General features: G+C 37.2%; 1 protein-coding gene across 2 annotated transcripts in view; it reads right to left on the bottom strand.

The window, feature by feature from the left end:
• Nucleotides 1–19,292, bottom strand: part of CDH12 (cadherin 12) — a 164,203-nt gene that overhangs the window by 63,860 nt on the left and 81,051 nt on the right. Inside the window, exons 3-4 of one of the 2 annotated variants that reach the window (XM_026087798.1) lie at nucleotides 14,465–14,584; nucleotides 8,028–8,195 (exon numbers count right to left, since the gene is read on the bottom strand). In XM_026087798.1, the coding sequence (XP_025943583.1) occupies nucleotides 8,028–8,195; nucleotides 14,465–14,584 (288 nt within the window). The remainder of the gene's footprint in view (nucleotides 1–8,027; nucleotides 8,196–14,464; nucleotides 14,585–19,292) is intronic. The other variant, XM_026087799.1, reaches the window with a different exon arrangement.

The raw sequence follows: 19,292 nt of genomic DNA, 5'->3' as shown, positions 1-19,292 counted from the left end.
AGTGTGTGTGCAATTTCTGTGATATAGCAGCCTTCCTAGAGATAATTGAACATATAAGTAAATAATAATGATGAGAATTTTCATTTCATAGAGTGTGTATGAGTATGTATGTATAGGCAGTTTATTCTATGATCAGCATTTGCTTTTTTTCTTTCAAAATAGTTGTAGTTCTACAATTTTTAATACTTGAAAGTAAGACCTTTAAAATATAGTGCAAACCCACAAATAACTGCCGAAAATTGATGCTTTCTAAAGGGTAATGATTTGCAACCTCTTTTCCTAATTTCATAATTGCAAAAGTGATCATCTAGACAATACATCACTCAAACAGCATATAGCAATGGCTATATGACTGAAGGAAAACAGCTTAGCTCTCTTTTATAAGGCTGTTTTTTTCTGGAAGTGAAATTACTAAAATTGCATTGATGAACAATATTTTTTCCAGTTTGTAAATTATCAGTTTTGTTTACTTTTCTATATTTGCTGACTTTTCCTTTTCCTTTCCACTTTAAGATTGTTGTTTCCTCTGCCCTGCTCTCTCCAATTAATAAATTCTACAAAATAGATTGCACCATCTACTTTTGAAATCCCAATCCAATTAGCTGCCACGTTTCTAATACACTAACAGGGAGATGAAGTGCAGGTCTTAGGACCAGTCCTTCAACCTCGTATTATTTAAGGTATCATTACCAGAAAGATGAATAGTTCCTTTCCTATTTCCAAGCATGTTAGCATTTTTGTTAGCCATCCTTTTTCTGTGCAAGCAATCTTGATGGCTTTCACTGGGATACTTCTGGAAAGACTAATGATAGGAAAACCTCACCCTTGTGATGGTTAGTCATAGCTCTGGAGCCTTCCAAACATTTTATAATGTGGTCACCAAACAGCCCTGAGAGGATGGTTTCTGACCATCAGAGAGCTGTTATCTTAAAGCCAATGTTAGATAAAATTAAATAATACAGGTAGATAAAGTTAAACTATAGGGTCTAATCCTTATTTCATTTTACTCACATTAAAACTATTTTTCAATCATTGCCCTACAATAATGAGTCCTCTAGTGGGCTGGAAATGATATTATAAAATGCATCTTTAGCCAAATAGTTCTGTTCAATAAAAAATATAAAATAAGGGAATGTGAACACCTTAAAAATAAACCAACTAATCTGAATTCATAAGACACTTGAGAATGGTCTTTTCTTCGCTAATATCAAAATAAAAACTATATACACTTTAAAATTTAATGACATTTCTTCTGTATCAGGGATTTATCCTGTAAAAAGTATATTTATGCCATATTAAAATAAAAAGTCATAGTATTTCTTTGACTAAGACCCTTCCTATGTGCCTTTATTGCTCTGCATATAAGATTTTATTTCTCTAAATTGCTTTCACAGTCACTCTGTCATCAGTGAACAAAAGAAAGAGACAGGAAAACTGAAGCACAATAACCTTACAAAATATGAATCAACCACTTCACTTAATTGGTTTGATTCTATAATGTATAATTTATACCAACTAATTATAAAGCTTTTGTCATTTAAATGCTGAAGTAAATATAATCCATCCATCCTTTCTTGAAGCTTATTTTAAGAGTTGGAAACAAGCCACAACTGTCCTTGCGGCTAGCTCAGAATTGTCTAACACTTGACGCGTTAAGAGTTAGCCCATTAGCTTCCAAGAAGGATTTGCTGAATTGTCTTTTTACTTAACCAGTTATCATGTACACGAGTAGCTGAGAAAGAAAAGCCATCAGGTCCCTTCTGAACCAGGATGCATGCCTACAGATAAACAGCTTTTATCCAGTCTTCTCTGTTCAAAAGCAATGTTGTGTTATGCCAAATTTTCATTTAATTGCTTAAACATTGCTACTATTATATAAAAAGTACATTTTCTTTCACTCCTTTCCTTAATTTTTTTTCTGCAAGAATCAAGTTTTGCTATGAAACAGTTATTTTAACGTTTACAAACAAGTTCCATCTTCAGTAATGAAACGTGCGCAGTAATTCAGAAAAGCAGTGTCTTAATGAGTCAGGCAAGACAGACATATAGAATCCTCATGGAAATACATTTCTACTAAGAAGTAATTGGAATCTATTTTTCCTTGTAGTTATTATGAAAATATCAGTTTTCTGAAGTTTCTTAGTTTTCCGAAATGTGGGCCAAGAGATACCTGCAGGTCAAACAACTCAATCAGAAATATGTGATATTTAGAGGTTTCCTTGTTGTTACACAGGCATCTCCTCATTACTGAGAAACGTACAAGGTGGGAGTTCCCTGATGACTGTGTTTAAAAGCAGAGGTACTAAATAAAAAATCCTGTGTTTGGCAGGATAGTTGATGGCTTTTCATCACTGTAATCTGATATCCCACTCAAACCTGCCTGTCTCCTTAAAGGACCCTCAATGAGATGAAGGTGTTCCATGCTAGAATTTTTTGGAAAGCTAGTAATGCATTATTTATCATTGTAGTTTCTTCTAAGCATTAATAATATACACTCTCCCACTTCTGCTGTGAATTTTTTTTTCATCTTGACTGAGTTCAGAAAATAAGTTTAAACTTTATTGTTATAATGGATATCTTTTTATTCTATAAGATAATCTGGGGCACGGCATCTTTGGCATAAGCACTTTGGGAAACTGCAATCCTGATTATGTAACACAGAAACATCTACCCAGCACTGGCTAATGCTAATGGAACTTTATTCCCTTTTTTAAGTCTGTACTTGCACTTGCTGGCTTTGTTGGCCAGTGACATGATACTGGAGGCCTCAACCCAGCTAAGAACAATAAGGACTCTCTAGGTCTTGCCAGGCCTGAACTTGGGACCTACCAGGATCTGACTTTAAAGGCTTATTTTTCACTTAAACTAAAATCATGTATAAATATCCTTTTAGCTATGGTGGTCAAGCAGATGATCAACTCCATTCCCTAACAAGCAGTAATTCTGATTCATGGCAATGTTTTCAAAAAGCAAACCCAAACTAAGTAAAATTACAATATTTGAAATAAAATTCATACTCAACTTTTTTTTCCTACTAATTATTTTTGTCAGTATCTGCAATTAACAGGGTGGCTCTATGAATTTCGGGCATGCTATACACTATCTAACATAYCACTTAATCATTTGGGACTGGCTGAGTAATTCCCCATTCACCAGGATTTTTGTTATCACTATTCTGATTAAGCAGAAATCCTTAGTTTACCACAATCTATGTCCTCTGTAATATGTTCACAAAAAAGGGAATATGTCAGTTGACTGTCTGCCTTGATTAAACATGTTGCAATGCACTGGGGCACCCAAACTGACATTTAAGCCTGTGAGCCATGCTAAATGTTTATTACTTCCAATATCGACATGCACCTCAGATATTATTCTCTTCTGTTTTGTTGAGATCCACTGCTATACTTTGGCTTCTGCGACACTTGATATAATAGAACGAAAAGGTTTTCAACTCTACTCCTGTGCAAAGCAGAGAACAAACTTGGTCTCTTGGGTTTTTTGCTCCTTCATAGCAATGATTGGATAAAAAAGTCGTAAATACAGTCCATGCATGAAATGAGACCTCAAGTCTATCATCTTTTTCAAAGAGGAAAATATATCCCATGATTTCTCTGTTTCATGAAAATTTTCTGACATATGTGAGACTAGTATATTTTCTGTAACACTCTAGTAGATGAAGGTATGCAATGAAATAGAAAATGACTAAAGCCCCTAACAGCAAAGGAAGTCAAGTGTACAACTGAAAATCAGACACAGGAAAGAGCACTGGCACCAAAGAGCTTGCCAACGCACTGAATTTTTCAATTTTCAGGAGATTGTAAGATTTCCTCTTGCACCTGTGATAACCTCCTTGCAGAAGGGATTCCAGCTGAGAGGAGCAGACAGATTGCAATGGGGGGTGCTTTGAACATTGAGCATAAAGACAGTGGGGACATTACTTCAAAGAGACCCTCTGTGATGATTCCCCTGTGGAGCAGAGGTGGAGTTCCTCACAAGTGTTTTGACAGGCTGTTAGAAAACACAAGGAAGAACCAGTGGTTATAGTCCATGTGAGTTCTGACAGAATAGTGTAAGACCGGACAGCAGTCYTGGAGGCAAAATTTAGGTTGGTAGGTAAGAAACTGAAGATGAAGACAACCGGAGTAGCATAGTCCGAAATTGTCTCACTGTGTACAACTGGGGAGAGAAAGATGGAGGGGCAAAGTTTTAATGCCTAGCTGAGAAAGAGGTGTAAGGAGCAGGGATTCACATTACTGGCAACTAGGGACACTTGTTGAAGAAAGGATGTCTGTATAAAAGCCGTAAAATTCATTTCAACCATAAGAAAACCAGGCTTCAGAAAGCTTAGAAAGTTTCCTATGTGATTAGATTGAATCACAGAATCACAGAATCGCTGAGGTTGGAAGGGACCTCTGGAGATCATCTAGTCCAACCCCCCTGCTCAAGCAGGGTCACCTAGAGCACATTGCACAGGATTGCATCCAGGCGCGTTTTGAAGATCTCCAGAGAAGGAGACTCCACMACCTCTCGGGGCAACCTGTTCCAGTGCTCTGTCACCCTCACAGTGAAGAAGTTTTTCCTCATGTTCAGATGGAAGCGTCTGTGTTTTAGCTTGTGCCCATTGCCTCGCGTCCTGTCACTCAGCACCACTGAAAAGAGTCTGGTCCCATCTTCTCGACACCCTCCCTTCAGATACTTGTACACGTTGATAAGATCTCCTCTCAGCCTTCTCTTCTCCAAGCTAAACAGGCCAAGCTCTCTCAGCCTTTCCTCATAAGAGAGATGCTCCAGKCCCCTAATCATCTTTGTAGCCCTTCGCTGGACTTGCTCCAGTAGTGCCACATCCCTCTTGCACTGGGGAGCCCAGAACTGGACACAGCACTCCAGATGTGGCCTCACCAGGGCTGAGTAGAGGGGGAGGATCACCTCCCTCTTCCTGCTGGCAACACTCTTCCCGATGCACCCCAGGATACCATTGGCCTTCTTGGCCACAAGGGCACATTGCTGCCTCATGSTTAACTTGGTGTCCACCAGCACTCCCAGGTCCTTCTCCGCAGAGCTGCTTTCCAGCAGGTCAACCCCCAACCTGTRCTGGTGCATGGGGTTATTCYTCCCCAGGTGCAGGACCCTGCACTTGCCTTTGTTGAACTTCATGAGGTTCCTCTCCGCCCAGCTCTCCAGCCTGTCCAGGTCYCTCTGAATGGCAGCACAGCCCTCTGGCGTATCGGCCACTCCTCCCAGTTTTGTATCRTCAGCAAAATGGAATCACCATTGTGATTCCAGCTGAAGAGTTCAGGAAAATTGGCAGGTGCAGAAAAGCACACAGTTAAAGTAAAGGGTGCAGTCACCATAATTCTGCATTTTTCACTAAAGAATGTTAGAAAAGACAATGGTAGTCAAGAAGGAAATGCAGAAAAGGTAGATCAAACAGAAAACAATCTAAATAGGGTCCAGTAGTGAGAAGAAAGAAAGCAACAATATAATGCCAGAAGTTTAAAAAAGGGAACTTGTACGGCTTGCTTTAATGCCCAATGTTAAACAAGGCTATCAGCGTAATAGGCATGTTAGAAATCTGATGAAAAGAGCAAAGTCAGTGAGACAGTCCAATACCAAAGAGCAAAATATACATGAAAGGCAAAGTAGGCCTTATCAGTGGAGGAATAATGATATGCGTTAAAAGAAGCTCTAGGTCAAATCAGACTTGAAGAAGAGAACAGTGTTAACACTAGCTAGTCAGGAAGAGTTCTCTAGTTCACCCAAATTTTACAGCAACCATAATGAGTTTTGATTCAATATCTGTGCAGGAGCAATAAGAGCCCAAACTACATGATGGTTGTATTCAGTTAAATAAAAAAGTGGAAATAAATAAAACTGAGGAATATTGTCATAAAGAATCTGAATGAGATAGCTGAGAGAGTTAAATCRCTGCAGGTGGTGTGGATGCTGTTTAGGGACACCATTTTGGAGGCACAAAGCAAATATTTGGCACCTATGGAAAAGCAAGTCAGTAAGAATAAACAACATGGCTATTAAAAGCAAGACCATATCTTTCAAAAACATTAAGTTGTGTCTGAGTGAAGACAATAGAAAGAACTATAAAATCTGCTTTAACTATAAAAGCACAGTAAGGAAGACCAATAATGAGTTTGAGTAAAACTCTGGTATATAAGGTAATAAGAAATGTCTTTTAACACATCTAGAGGYGAAAGTCTGAGAGGGGGTGTGTAGGGCCAACCCAAAATCAAGTTACAGAAGTGCTCAGAGAAAATATGATCGCAGATGTAAAGCTGAATTCATTCTTTTCTTTGTGTTCAGCGTAGAAAAGCTTTGAAATTTTTCTACCCTGGAACCCTTCTTAAGGGGAGATCTATGAGAGAAGGTTAAATTAGCTACAGAAGCCGCTGTGGAATGAATAGTTAAAACAGTAACAAATCATTGGGACTAGATGGTATTCACCCAAGAGCCTGAAGAATGAAATAACTGAACTATTATGATGTGTAATGTCTTATGTAAAAACACCCTGGCACATGAAGACTTGGAGGTGCTAATATAACACTGATTTTTTTTCTTTTTTTTTCAAAGGTTTTCAGGGAGTTCTGGGGAACTAAAGATGGATATACCTGACATGCACAGGGCAAATTAGTAAGAGCAGAATTAGTGGATACATAAATAATATCAGATAATATTTGTATGGATAATATCAAAGAAAACTTAACACAGCTTTTCTAAATAAAGGTCATATTTTACATAACTTTCTGAATTCCATGCAGTAGTCAACATGTATGTAGATGTGTAGGGATGGATTCAAAACAAAAGGAAGCTGTTTGCCATATATAAGTAATCTCTGGAACTAGGATGTCATGGACTCTGGAATTTTACATGGGTTACAAAGCAACTGGGCAACTTGCTAGAACAAAAATCCATTGAGGGTTATTGAATACCAAGACACCATCTGAGCCAAAAATTATTAGAAACTGAGGAAGCATTCTGGAGTATGTGTTATATGGATATATGCCTTATATATATCTTCTAGATCACACTGAAGGAGACAGAATATCGGGCCAGGTGGATCTTTGTCTTAGCATGGTCATTCTTATATTCCTGCAGAAATGCAACATATTTTCATACTGAAGAAAGGAAGAATAAGAATTTATACATGAGAGAAAATTGTGAATTGTCAGGTATGGTTTGGTACCTAAGGACCATTTATAATACAAAAAGCAGGATTACAATGCATGCACAAGGAAAGACATACAAAGAAGTATAAAGCTGCCATGCTCTCACTGTAAATTCACACAAATCACAAATGTTATAATATGAATTTGCCTTAGTAACAACTTTTAGCAGCTAATTGTTTTGCCATAGTTATCAGACTTTATGCTTGATCAGTGTCTGTATTTCAAACCTATGAAACATACAGAACTTCAGTAAATTTGAAGGAGTGCTGTAAATGACCATCCTTCTGCTAATCATACACAGACTACAAGACTTTAAATTAGCATATTTCTGAAAAGCCTCATTTAGACTAATTGATATAAAGTGATATAAATTGTCAGTGAATGATCACAATTTTGAGGCTGTAAGTATTTTCAAGGACAGATTTAATCTTCTTGGCCAAGATGTGTAAAAGATTTGCACCTGCTTATCATAACAGCAATGTTTATCATGAGCCAGTTCTGTCTTTGGTGCCTGGAAGTCTCAGGTTAGAACTATCCATCATTTGAAGAGGATATCTACTTTCCCTTGACAAAATATTATTTCCCAAATCATTTTAAAGTGTAAATGAAATGAACTCTCAGCCTGAGGCTGGCCCTCCAAAATGGTGATGTATTGCCTTTTAAAAATTCAGAACTCACAGTTGTAAATAGAGCTTTATATTCTTGAAAAAACAACAACTGTATATTCTATATTTTTTCATCATATACAGTTCTTCTTTGTAAATCCCTAATACTTATTTAAATAATTTCTTGCTTTAATACTTTAAGTCATGCTTATTTGAAAGTTAATGCATTTAGAATACTACATACTCTTAGGAAATCTGGGTGGGTTGTCATTGACATCTGTGAGAGTAATGTTTACAGTGGTAGTACCAGCTAATCCTCCCAGCTGTCCTCCCATGTCCTTGGCTTGGATAAGAACTTGATATTGTTCTTTAACTTCTCTGTCCATATTTGGCAAAGCTGTTCTTATTACACCTAGGAGAAAAAAGGGGAAAGAGAAAGAAAAAATAAACAAAGGGCTATGATTGCCTACTACTATATTTTAATACGGATCTCTTGGACAGACCTCCTACAGAATTGATCAGAGAGTAGCTCACATAGAAACACAAATCAATCATCACTTGGGTCTTTCAAAACTGCTCTATACTTATTTGCTATTCAACAACTCAGAATGACTGCTACGTGATTAGATCAGGACATGAATCACCTTCATTGAGCATGATGAGAGCAGTGCATTTTCACTAGAGATGTGAAAGGCAAGGTTATCGGTTTGCCACATCAGGACCAAAGAAAGCTGTGTTGTGCAGACTCAGACAATGTAAGACAAGATGTTTGGTCACCATTAGTATTTCAGAGACTTATCTTTATCTGTTTCAGATGAATCACTTGCCATCACAGTTAAGTTCCTCTCATTCTGTACTAAAGGAGGTCTTTATTAGAAGGTTCTCCCTTATTTGATGAAGTTTGCTCGCCATAGCACCTAGATACAGTGAAAAAGTTCAGGTACTTTCTTAAAGTAATGTAAAATGTAATCAATATCCTAGTAAGGCATTAGTCGGATGGCTCTTAATCTTTGGTGACTTCAGTCTAAATAGGTATGCCATAATCTCCCTCCTGATATGTTAGAAAAGTGTATGATAAAAGCAAGATTTGCAGAGAGAGGGAAGTAATGCTGATCATTTGATTAGCTGATGAAGTTGTAAAAAGCTACAAGATTTTGGGCACACAAGCCTTTCTCTTAAAACCGAACATATAGAAAAAGATATATTACTTCGTCAAAATTTTACAAGTGCATGCTATATTGTAAAATGCTACAAATCCAGCAATAGTTTTCAGCAAATGGCTTAGTGCAAACAGGCTAATGCAGGTAGCATGCATAATTATAAAATAAACCAGTTGGAAAGGCATTCTTCTCCTTTAGGTTATTATTATTTTAGAACACACTCTTTTTCAGTATTAACCTGTTTGGTTTTAAAAGTAGTCTTTTTCCCCAGCATTATAATGGAGCTGGAATGATAATAAACAAGCTTTAAGGCTCATTCTTATTTTTCTGGCAACTAACAGCTGGTATGTTAACAAGAATAGGAACCATTAGCTTACAGTACTTGTTCAGAGTCTAGAAATAACTTTGACCTAAATTTTCCATTTATGGAGCTTATCAAAAATTCCTATTAAATTGAATTGTATAACAGTAAGGCTTTTCCATTCTCTCCACTTGTAACACTGATTATGATAACAACAATTAATAATAACTATTATTTTCTATCTCAGCATGGCATTTACTGTACTGCATAGATCTGGAATATGAATCACAAATATTTGAAGTAATTAAGAACATTTACATAGAGCAACAGTGCACTTTGAGTTTTTTAAAACAGTGTTCTTCAATGTTTTGTTTGTTCTACACAGAAATCTTGAATTTTAAAACACCATGACTGTAAAAATTTAGGAACATGCATGTTTGTAAAGTTGGACTAATATACCAAAAAAATTAGTGATATCATGGCAACAGGTATCATGACAACAGTAGAATCATTAAGAATTTAAGTAGAAAGTGATATTCATGAAAAAAATCCTCTTGCAAACAGGATGAATATTACTAGGTCTCCTCTTAAAGCTCTTAATCCATGTTTTTACATTGTGGAGAGGGTACATTCCACAGTATTTTATAACATTCTTGGTATGCTTATTCTAAGAATAAAAGAGCTATGAGAATGAATTGCCCTTGTTACACTAGCAAAACATCATAGAAGATTAAAAAAAAAAAAACAAAAAAACCCCCCTGACCTGGAGAGATAGCATGTTGTGAGCAGGAGATGCAGTTCATCTGATTTTTGTGTAACAGTTTTAGGTACTATTGAGTGGTTTTCTCAGTTAGAAATATTCCTAATGGTCCCCAGAAAATGAAGAATTAGCTATCAGTCTAGCAGTAAAGTGCTCAGTCACCCACTGTTTTTCCCATCTGGAAGTATAAAGGTATTCCATATTTTTTCTGTAAGAAATCTGTCTCTAGTAAAAAAATATCAATGAGAATAATTTTCCTGTCTAACAGTTCATAGGCAATTTTCCCTTCACTATCTGTTCTATTTCAAAAGCATAGATGAAAACCGCTATTTCTACCAAAACCATCAGTTCGTATGGATGGGACAAAGATGATTTAAAGTTAGTTAACCACAGCAAAGGATAAAAATAAAATGGTGATAAAAAATCCCTGGGAAATAAAGGACTGCAGACTTTGGTAATCCAACTTCAGCTTCACAAAGAATATACGAACTTTGAACTTGAAGACTTACTCTAATGTACAGGTCTTATATGCATGTAATACTGTTCTGAGTGTTATTAAACTCCCTTACTTTAAGATTTTACAGTAAAAATTGTTTGACCCAGAACTGAGAAATTTTGACTTTTTTTTCTTTGCAAAGAAAACATTGATATCTAATGTGGTGGGAAATATGACCTCAATGAGGCTGCTGAAAACTGAAAATGGTAAGTGTGGGACCAGAGTCTGAAGAAACACTCTGAAAAGTTGTTGGACCATAATGAATTTAAAAGGAGATGATCCACTTATGAGGAAGAGAAAATCCAGGTTCTGTGAATAAACTCGTGAATAAACATTGAGGTTAATATTCCTACTGAAACCAATTTGGATTTCAAGACTATAACTAAGGTCAGAATTTGGACTATAATGATTTAGTCTATGGAAAAACTGAATAACTTAGACATCTAGCTTCAAAAGAGAATATTGACCTCATAGACATAGCAGAAGATTGCGTGGAAAGATGTTTATCAAAAGGACATTTTAGTAACAGAACAGAAAGTATAGAGGAAAGATAAAGTAGGTTATCCTTCTGTGGAGTAATAATATATGTTAAATAAACCTCAAAGTAAAACCAGGAGAGCAATCTCATAGCATCAACAAGTAATCCCCAAATATAAAATTCCAGCCTGGAGAAGAGAAACGCAGTGGCAAGTGTGTATGAACAGCCACCTGACCATCACTGACTTCAATATGCTGGGGAGATCAGAGAGGATACTAGAGAAGGAAATGCAAAATTAATAATAGTGAGAGATTTCAATTAATTCTACATAGTTTGGGCAAACATCACATCAGACAGATGCACAGACTACACTTAGACATGAACAATGACTGCTTCAAGGAGCAGCTGCCTAGAGAAACCTTGGGAAGAGAGGCAACCATTGATTTGTTAGACTTGGTAGCACTAAAGCCTGATTCAAAGTGTATCAGTCCAAGATCGGCTCTCCAGCACAGACTGTAAAGCACTTCATGGTCCTGTGAGCGCAACAGGAGTTAACTGTTCCACTCCCACATAGCTGGGTTTACTTTCAGTGGAGGACTGCAAAAGATCAGGAGGTCAGTAAAAAGAAGAGTTAAGGGGTAGCTGTGGCATTCAAACTCATAAAGGTTAGAGACTATTTAAGCATACTAGATTCATGTCAATGTAAATGTTTATCACCTGTCAAGAACAACCTGAAAAGGGATTATGTGTAAAGTCATGTGCAGGCCAAACATGGTCCTAACTTCATGTATAAAATTATGGCCTGTGATTTGACCATTATCACTTTGCAATGAGATTTTGAGGTTATAATAGAAATTTCTACAAACATAGCAGCTGATGTGTGAGAGTAGCTAAAAAGCATACAGAATGCTTAGAACTGTTAAGAAAGGAATAAAGAATAAAAGAAATATCATTAAGCCACTGTATATTTCCATATAAGATGCCTGCATTTTGAACACTGTGTGCAGCTCCTGGTCCTTCGACACTGAAAAGGTTATAGTACAACTGCGAAAGGTCCTGAGAAGGAGGAGAAGGATGATCAGTGTTATGGAATGGCTTCTGTTTAATGAACTCTTCAATCTGGAAAAGCAACAACTAAGGGAGAATATGATATGGGTCTGTAAAGCCATGGCAAATGACAAAATAATAAATAGGAATTAACCGTTCACTGTCTCTTCCAGTATAAAAAGTAAAAGGTATGAAATGAAACTAAGAGGTGTCAGGTTCCAAAGAAGTAAAAGGAGGTGGTTCTTCACACTAGACAAACTTTCACTGTGGAATTTGTAGTCACTGGGTGTACAGATACTGAAGACCCACACAAATTAACCCTACTGAAAAGTGGTCAAGTTATGGAGGAGAAGTCCTTTCAGACCTACTGGTTACATGGACACTGCTAATGACTCAGGAAGTTCCTAAGTCACAAATTGCTGGAGACTGGGAGAGTATTCATGGGATACATCACTAAAGGCTTGCCCTCTACTTTTATTCTTCCCTGGAATTGAGCAGGTGATCACTGTTGGAAATAAGATACAGGGCAGGATGGACCTTTGGTCTGACCCAGTATGGATGTTCTTAAGTTCTTTAAATAATTACAAGGGAATATTTCAAATTGTAAATAGAATGCAAGGGGCAGCAAAAAGCCAGCAACAGCAACCCGAACAAATGCTTGTCCATCTGCCAGGAGTTCGGAGTTTGGTATGTCATTTTGCTTCAGAAAGGCCATCTTCTCCTGTCAAAAACACTTGAGGCAAGTGTATGGCAAAGGTAATATTGCATACTTCAGAGACTTTGCAGTAAAAAACTACTGTATCATCTCCTCAGTTATAAAACAAGGAAATGGAAATGCTTGAAGATCCACAGTGCTGCCCAAGCCTTCTCCATTTTACAGTAAGTTATTAAACAGCATTCTCTGCATTATTATTCAGAAACTGTCATGTTAGAGCCACAGATAACTCTCATCTTGTGGCCTTTCTAATGCAAGGCAGGTTACAGCACATTGCTGCTCATAGTTGCATTAATCTATATGCTTTTTCTGGTGCAGGATTTTAAGTTTATGCTCAGCTAGCTGTTTCATGACTCTTCCTTTACAGCTGTGTCCCTTCTTTTACCACCAAGCTCTACCTGAGTAACTCATCTACAGTATTAATAGAAAGATGTGGAAACACTGGTTTTGTATGATGTTCCAGGGCTAGCAAGGTGCAAGCTATCTCCTAAGGTCCACTCACTATTCACTACTGAGTAATAGATGAGAGCATGTGACCTTATGAGATAACAGCAATTCAAAGTGCAAGAGGGAAAAAGGTTCTTCCTTTAGGTATTAGTAACTATTAAATTTTTCTTGGGTAACTCATACTAGAACACAAGTTGTGGCTTCAGTAAAGGTTTTTCTTGCCATTGAGTTCCTTTTCATTCCTCACAAGATTGAAAHAAATTAAAAAAAAAAACTATAAAGGTAAAGACATTTTTTTCCCCCAGACACCTAAAGAAGTCACAGTACAGTTTTAAAAGTAAAGTTGCTGACTGCAAATTGCAAAACGATCTCCTGCTAAATGGAGCATGTGACAGAGCAATGTCCCCTTTGGTGCACAAACAGCCTTATGTGGTTCTCACCTCCAAATTATTGATTGATGTGGGAGAAAGGCTCTTTAACACACAATCCAACATTAAAGCACAGCTTCACTGGGAGGAAAAACTCTATTTGTTGCAAGGGTCATATGGGCAGCTAACCCTGTAACACATTCAGGATGATGCCATATGTGGCATTCACATGTAGGTTCTTGGTTCCTTAACTGAATTATTAAATATAGAAACAAAAAATTTATTTATTAATTTAAAAATATAGGACAAGATACCTAATTAACTGGCCTCCCAAACTCCCAGCTACTTCAGTCTCTTTAAAAATATTCTTCTTTACTACTCACACATCCAGTAACTCCAGACAAACATACTATGCCCCAGGAAAAGAGGAGGGCAGGAGATGATTAGCTGTTCCATGGTCCCAGATTAGCTCTATATAGCAAAACAGTCATTGCCAGAGAATTTCTGACTCTAAGTTCAGCAACTAAAAGTACTGAGAAAAAAGAATGAAGACCTGAGATACAAAATGAAATCACCAGGGAAAGAAATAGAATGCATGTAACACTTAAAGCTTTAGCTATAAAGAAATGGTAAAGTATAAGGAAAAACTTCTTCAGTGTATACATGCTTTAGATATTCCAGGATTGCTGGGAGGAGAGTGGACTTTTTTCTTTTTATAACAGATCATGATTCATTCAAAAACCAGTAAATAACCAAAACAGCATTATGTACAAAGTTACCTTACTGGCTTAGGTACAAAGCTGGTACAAAGCTACCCTATCAGCGCAGCCCATATTTATTCATGGATATTGCCCATATGTATTGAAATCCAAAGTTTAAATCTTCCAGGATTGCTGATAAACTGTTTACCTGTCTTCGGATCAATGGAGAAATATGGTTGCCCCTCAAGGATGCTGTAAACCACTCTAGCACTGTTTCCATAGGTGGGATCGTCAGCATCTGTAGCCTTTACCTGAAGTACATACGCACCTGCAAAGAAATATAGGTAAGCAAATTTTCAATATAAAGCAGTGAGTAGGGATATTTCAGACATCTTAGTCCTGTTGATGGTGGATTCTGCTGTTACTCTTGTTTCTCTGAAAACAAGGTGAGAATAACCCAGTCACCAGGTCCACATTAGCATCCATGCAGGTAACAACTGAAGCAAAATGGGAAGGAAAGGAGAGCAAGCCCACCATCTGAAGACATTTATAAACAAGTTATGCACACATTGCTCACAAAACCCTTTTATCCAACACATATAAAATGGAGGCCTGGGAAAGCTCAACACTAGATTTTGAAAAGGGGATATGCCTCACAGTCTTATGAAAAGGTAGATGTACCTGCAGATGTGCACACAGACAACCATGCAAGTAAAATATGCGGGTTGTCCTTGAAACAAGTGTTTGGTCGAGCAACTTTGGAATCCGCCAGCAAACAAATCTCTAAGTACCTTTAAAAAAACATGCTCAAGTGTCCTAAAGGCAAGCTCCTCAGTCATGAAATGCATATTCACACTGTAGAATGGAACTGGATATTTTGTTCAGTAAGTTGTGCTTGAAATCCAGACTCGACTCTTGTTCCCTTTCCACTACAGCTTGGTAGGAAACAAAAGTACTGTGGAAGCAGAACCTCTGCTTGATGCTTTATCTTCATGCATGGTTGTATACAGACAATACTCAGTGGTATAGTTTGCTTTATATTCCGACTTACAGGAGACTCATCCCATGAAGCAAACAAAGCACATTATGAATCATAAAATTCACTGTAGATAGCAATTGTCCTACAGAAATTTCCTGTCCTTCCCACTGGTCACGAAGTAGTTTACTTGCATTTCCCCACTGCCCCATAATGGAAATAGTATTCAAACCATTTGCATAGTCTCCAGCAAAACAACCAGCCAGATATCTAGGCTTTCCCTTCATCTTTGAAGTATTAATGTTTTCTCACTATCCCATGTTTGCCACACTGATTTTGAGTGATTGAGTGGGGAGACAACCAACACGACAAACAGCACAAAGAGTCTTAAGATATGGTTTACATTTGGAGATCATCTGACACTCTTTCAGGAATATCCATGGAATACTGCAAGTTACTTATGTGTAACGAAAAATAGAAAGTTTTAAAGAAGATTCACAGCCTAAAATTAACTGTGATGGACTTGCCAAAAGTTTATTTCTGAGAGTGCCTCTTTGAAAGATCCTCCATGTAAAAGACTCTACAACTTAGAGAAAAAGGTAACTCATAGCAAGGGTAACTGTTAGAAGAAATTTGCTTTTAGTTCTCCCCCACATCTCTCCATATGAGAATTGTCAGTGGTGTCACAGGGTTTGGAATTAACAGTGTAAAAGGACTTGCAGCATGATGACTTATTTTGCAATGCTGCTCCTATTACAGTTTATTGGACAACAGAGAAAGAAAAGATGCTCTAAGTGATATTCTTGTTTTCTCCTGAAGAAGACACAGAAATATGTGTTATTTGGCTAACAACCAATTTTAAAACCAATTGGCTGGTCATGTTTTTAAGCTGAGGGCAAGTTTAATTAAAGTCAACTTCTAAAAGAAAGGAAAGATTAACAATGAATAAATAAGTAAAATAATACCATAGATATCAGTTGGATTCAGGCAATCAAAAGCCTGAGGTTGCTCTCTTGATTTTCTGGATGTGAAGGGTGAGGAATGATTTATTTCAGAGGCCTTAAGATGTTAGCAAAGATCGAAGTCCAAATTCGGTATAATGGTTGTGGAAGCAGGGGATACTCAAACATTTGTACTCACATTTCTTTACATAACACATAACTCTAATTGGCTATGCACTAAATAGTTCAGACAAGAACAGCTGGAGGAACACATTTTCCCACTGGAATGGCAGAGAGAAGCTATATAATACCTATAAAACATCTGATGGCTTTCAGATCCTGCCATCCATAAGGAGGATCTAGGTAATAGGATCTCCCAGTCTCAGCCCTGTCCTCTGCTTCAAAACCTCAGGGAGCCATAACAAAAAATGAGTTGTCCTCCAGTGACCAAGATGGAGAAGGAAATGGTAGCTCTTGATTTTATTCCCCTTTTTCCTCAAAAATCAGAAGTGCACTGCTTGTGCTGCCCTGGATCCTTACTGTTGTGGAAGGAAAAGTGAGATGTCCCTTTCTGAACAGTTATACTGACAAAACATATCATGCAGAGTTCACTCACTGTACAGTGCAACATCCCTCCTCCCACAATTGTCTTCCTTTATTKCTACAATATCTTACTATCTTTTCGGTGTAAGAAATACAGTCTACTTTTTCCTTTGAAAAGAAATGCTACTTTTTGACATATGTAACTGATTTCTTTCCTCCCTGCCAAGTTGTTCATTCTTTCACTAGATCCTCACCATAGGCCGGGGTGGTTTGCACTGGTCTCAAGTGGTGGAGCAAATGATCAGATTCCTAAATGCTGAACCAGACCTGGGTGACTGAGCGTACTGGCCGACAAGTGTGCTGCTTCAGGACTGATTTAAGACAACAGTCTGTCCTTCAGCCAGAAAAGGCAGTCCCATCACACGCTCCCAAGTCTCCTCATGGGCCTGGCCTAGTATTTCTGTTGTCACACTGCTAGCTAATTCAGGGAGCTGTTTTTAGTTTGTCTTCTGAATATATGTGGACAAAATTTTATTGTCATGTTACCAAGGTCTTTGTTTTGCACCTTGAAGGGAACAATATTCTGCATAAAAAACAGGACAGATAAACCAAGACTTACAAACACAAGAGCAGAAAACTGAGCTGCTCTGTACTTATTTTCAAAAGTGTTGAGCACCAAGACGACCTACCAAATTCCCTCAGGACTCAGTAGCATGGTGCTTTTGGCAGGCTTGCCGTAACACGTGCTGTCTCACAGACAACCAGCAGGGACCTTTCCAGCCCTGCAACGAAGAGCTCCAGAATACCTGAGTTTATCTGAGAGAAATAGCAGATTGGTCACATGGAGGCCTGGTCACTTCCTTCAGAGGGCGTATCACGTATTTTACTGCTGACTATTCATGCAGACCGACTTTGGACAACTAAGGTAGACGGTTAAAAGACTCCTAAAGATAGGCAGTGAGGAAAATTGCATGTTACATAACCAATATTTTTGCAGTACTTCATGGACTTTGGGATTTATCTTCTTTATGAATTATGCTTCACTACAGCTCACATGCAAGTTGAAAACAACACAGAATATCAATCCATATTCCAGCCTTTTTTTTTTTTTAAAAGGACAGTTCTTAAATCTAATACTGTACTGATTTTGAGATTTAAAAACAATATTAGCCAATACTGTGCAGTTGAACTGACAGAAAATGAATCATAAATGTGATTTGATTTTATGGAAGTTAAAGAAAAAAGCATTGTGGCTCTTAAGTACTTAAGCTGTTAGTTAAATAGCAACACCAAATTTCTAGCCATTTCACTTACAACACTGCACCTGTATTTATCACTATCTGAACTTTAGCTTTAATCCTTAGAAACTCAGTTCAGGGAAGAATAATTACAGCGCACTTTGAGGAGGACTGTCAAATGTGCTAGTTTGCTATGCAAGGTCATATTCAGAAGACAGACTTAGCTCTGGTAAGGTTTGTGTGAAAAATGCTGTAGTCTCTTCTTAGATGAAACTTATATAGATCTTAGCAATTTTTTGCCTTAGTATGAGCTGAATGATTTATTCATTTATTTGTAGAATTATAGATAAATACTGACTCATTTATTTACTATTTTACTCTACTAAATCAATACCTAGAGTAAATCTGATTTTGACTCCTTATAGTTAAATGGCATTTCATTACTGCTATTATGAAAGAAACCAAGAGAAAAAGGTCTGTATTTAATAGAATAAAAAAAATATATATTTTCTCTCATTATGCCAACTTTTCTAGGAACATGAGTTTTTAAGTTCTCTTCAGATCTGTCACACAAGTCACAACAAAAAGTCTTTCAAGTCATACATGATGAAAAGGATACATCAGCACAAAACTACCCACTGGCATAAAGGGAATTCATAACTATATTTCTCCCAGGTGAAAGAAAACAGAAAAAAAATTGCAACTGATTTAAGACTGAATGTGTATATCAGTAATACTTCAAAATAAGAGAAATTATTACAATGTATAGTAAATTAATGCAAATTGAGAACCACTGACTCAGTAAATTCAGTTGTTTCTCTTAAATTTAAACAGGTTTAGGTAAGAAATACTAAATTAAGATAGCCAAATAACCTTAAGTTTTCTTGTCATGTTGCAAGCATTAATGTATATTTTAGATGTTAACATTTGAAATGTTAAATGTGTTCACAGGGGGATTTTTAATTGGCGAAATTGATAATTTTTCATAAATTTAATCCATACAATATCTCAGCAGATTGAAACAACAGGTATTAACAGCAAGCATGCTGATCTATTTTTGCTCATTTAAAGAAAAGCCACAGGGGCTGGGACTGGATTTTGGAGTTCATCTCCTGTTCCATGGTTTGTCTCCTAAGCCCTAGCGGCAGCAGCTTATAACCAATACACATCCTTTTTACAAAGCAGCAAGCAGCTCCCACTCCTTTCCAAAATCTCCAGAACCCATAGACATCTCCTTACTGCTACCCAGATTTCAGCACCAGCAGGAGTGTCCTCCACAACCAAAATTATTTTGCAAGACAATGATGTATTGAAGGAGTGGGAGCCAAAATGAGTGCT

This window comes from Apteryx rowi, unplaced genomic scaffold, assembly GCF_003343035.1.
Source record: "Apteryx rowi isolate R43461 unplaced genomic scaffold, aptRow1 scaffold_733, whole genome shotgun sequence".
NCBI classification, from domain to species: domain Eukaryota; kingdom Metazoa; phylum Chordata; class Aves; order Apterygiformes; family Apterygidae; genus Apteryx; species Apteryx rowi.
This window is presented reverse-complemented; position numbering and strand designations above follow the sequence as displayed.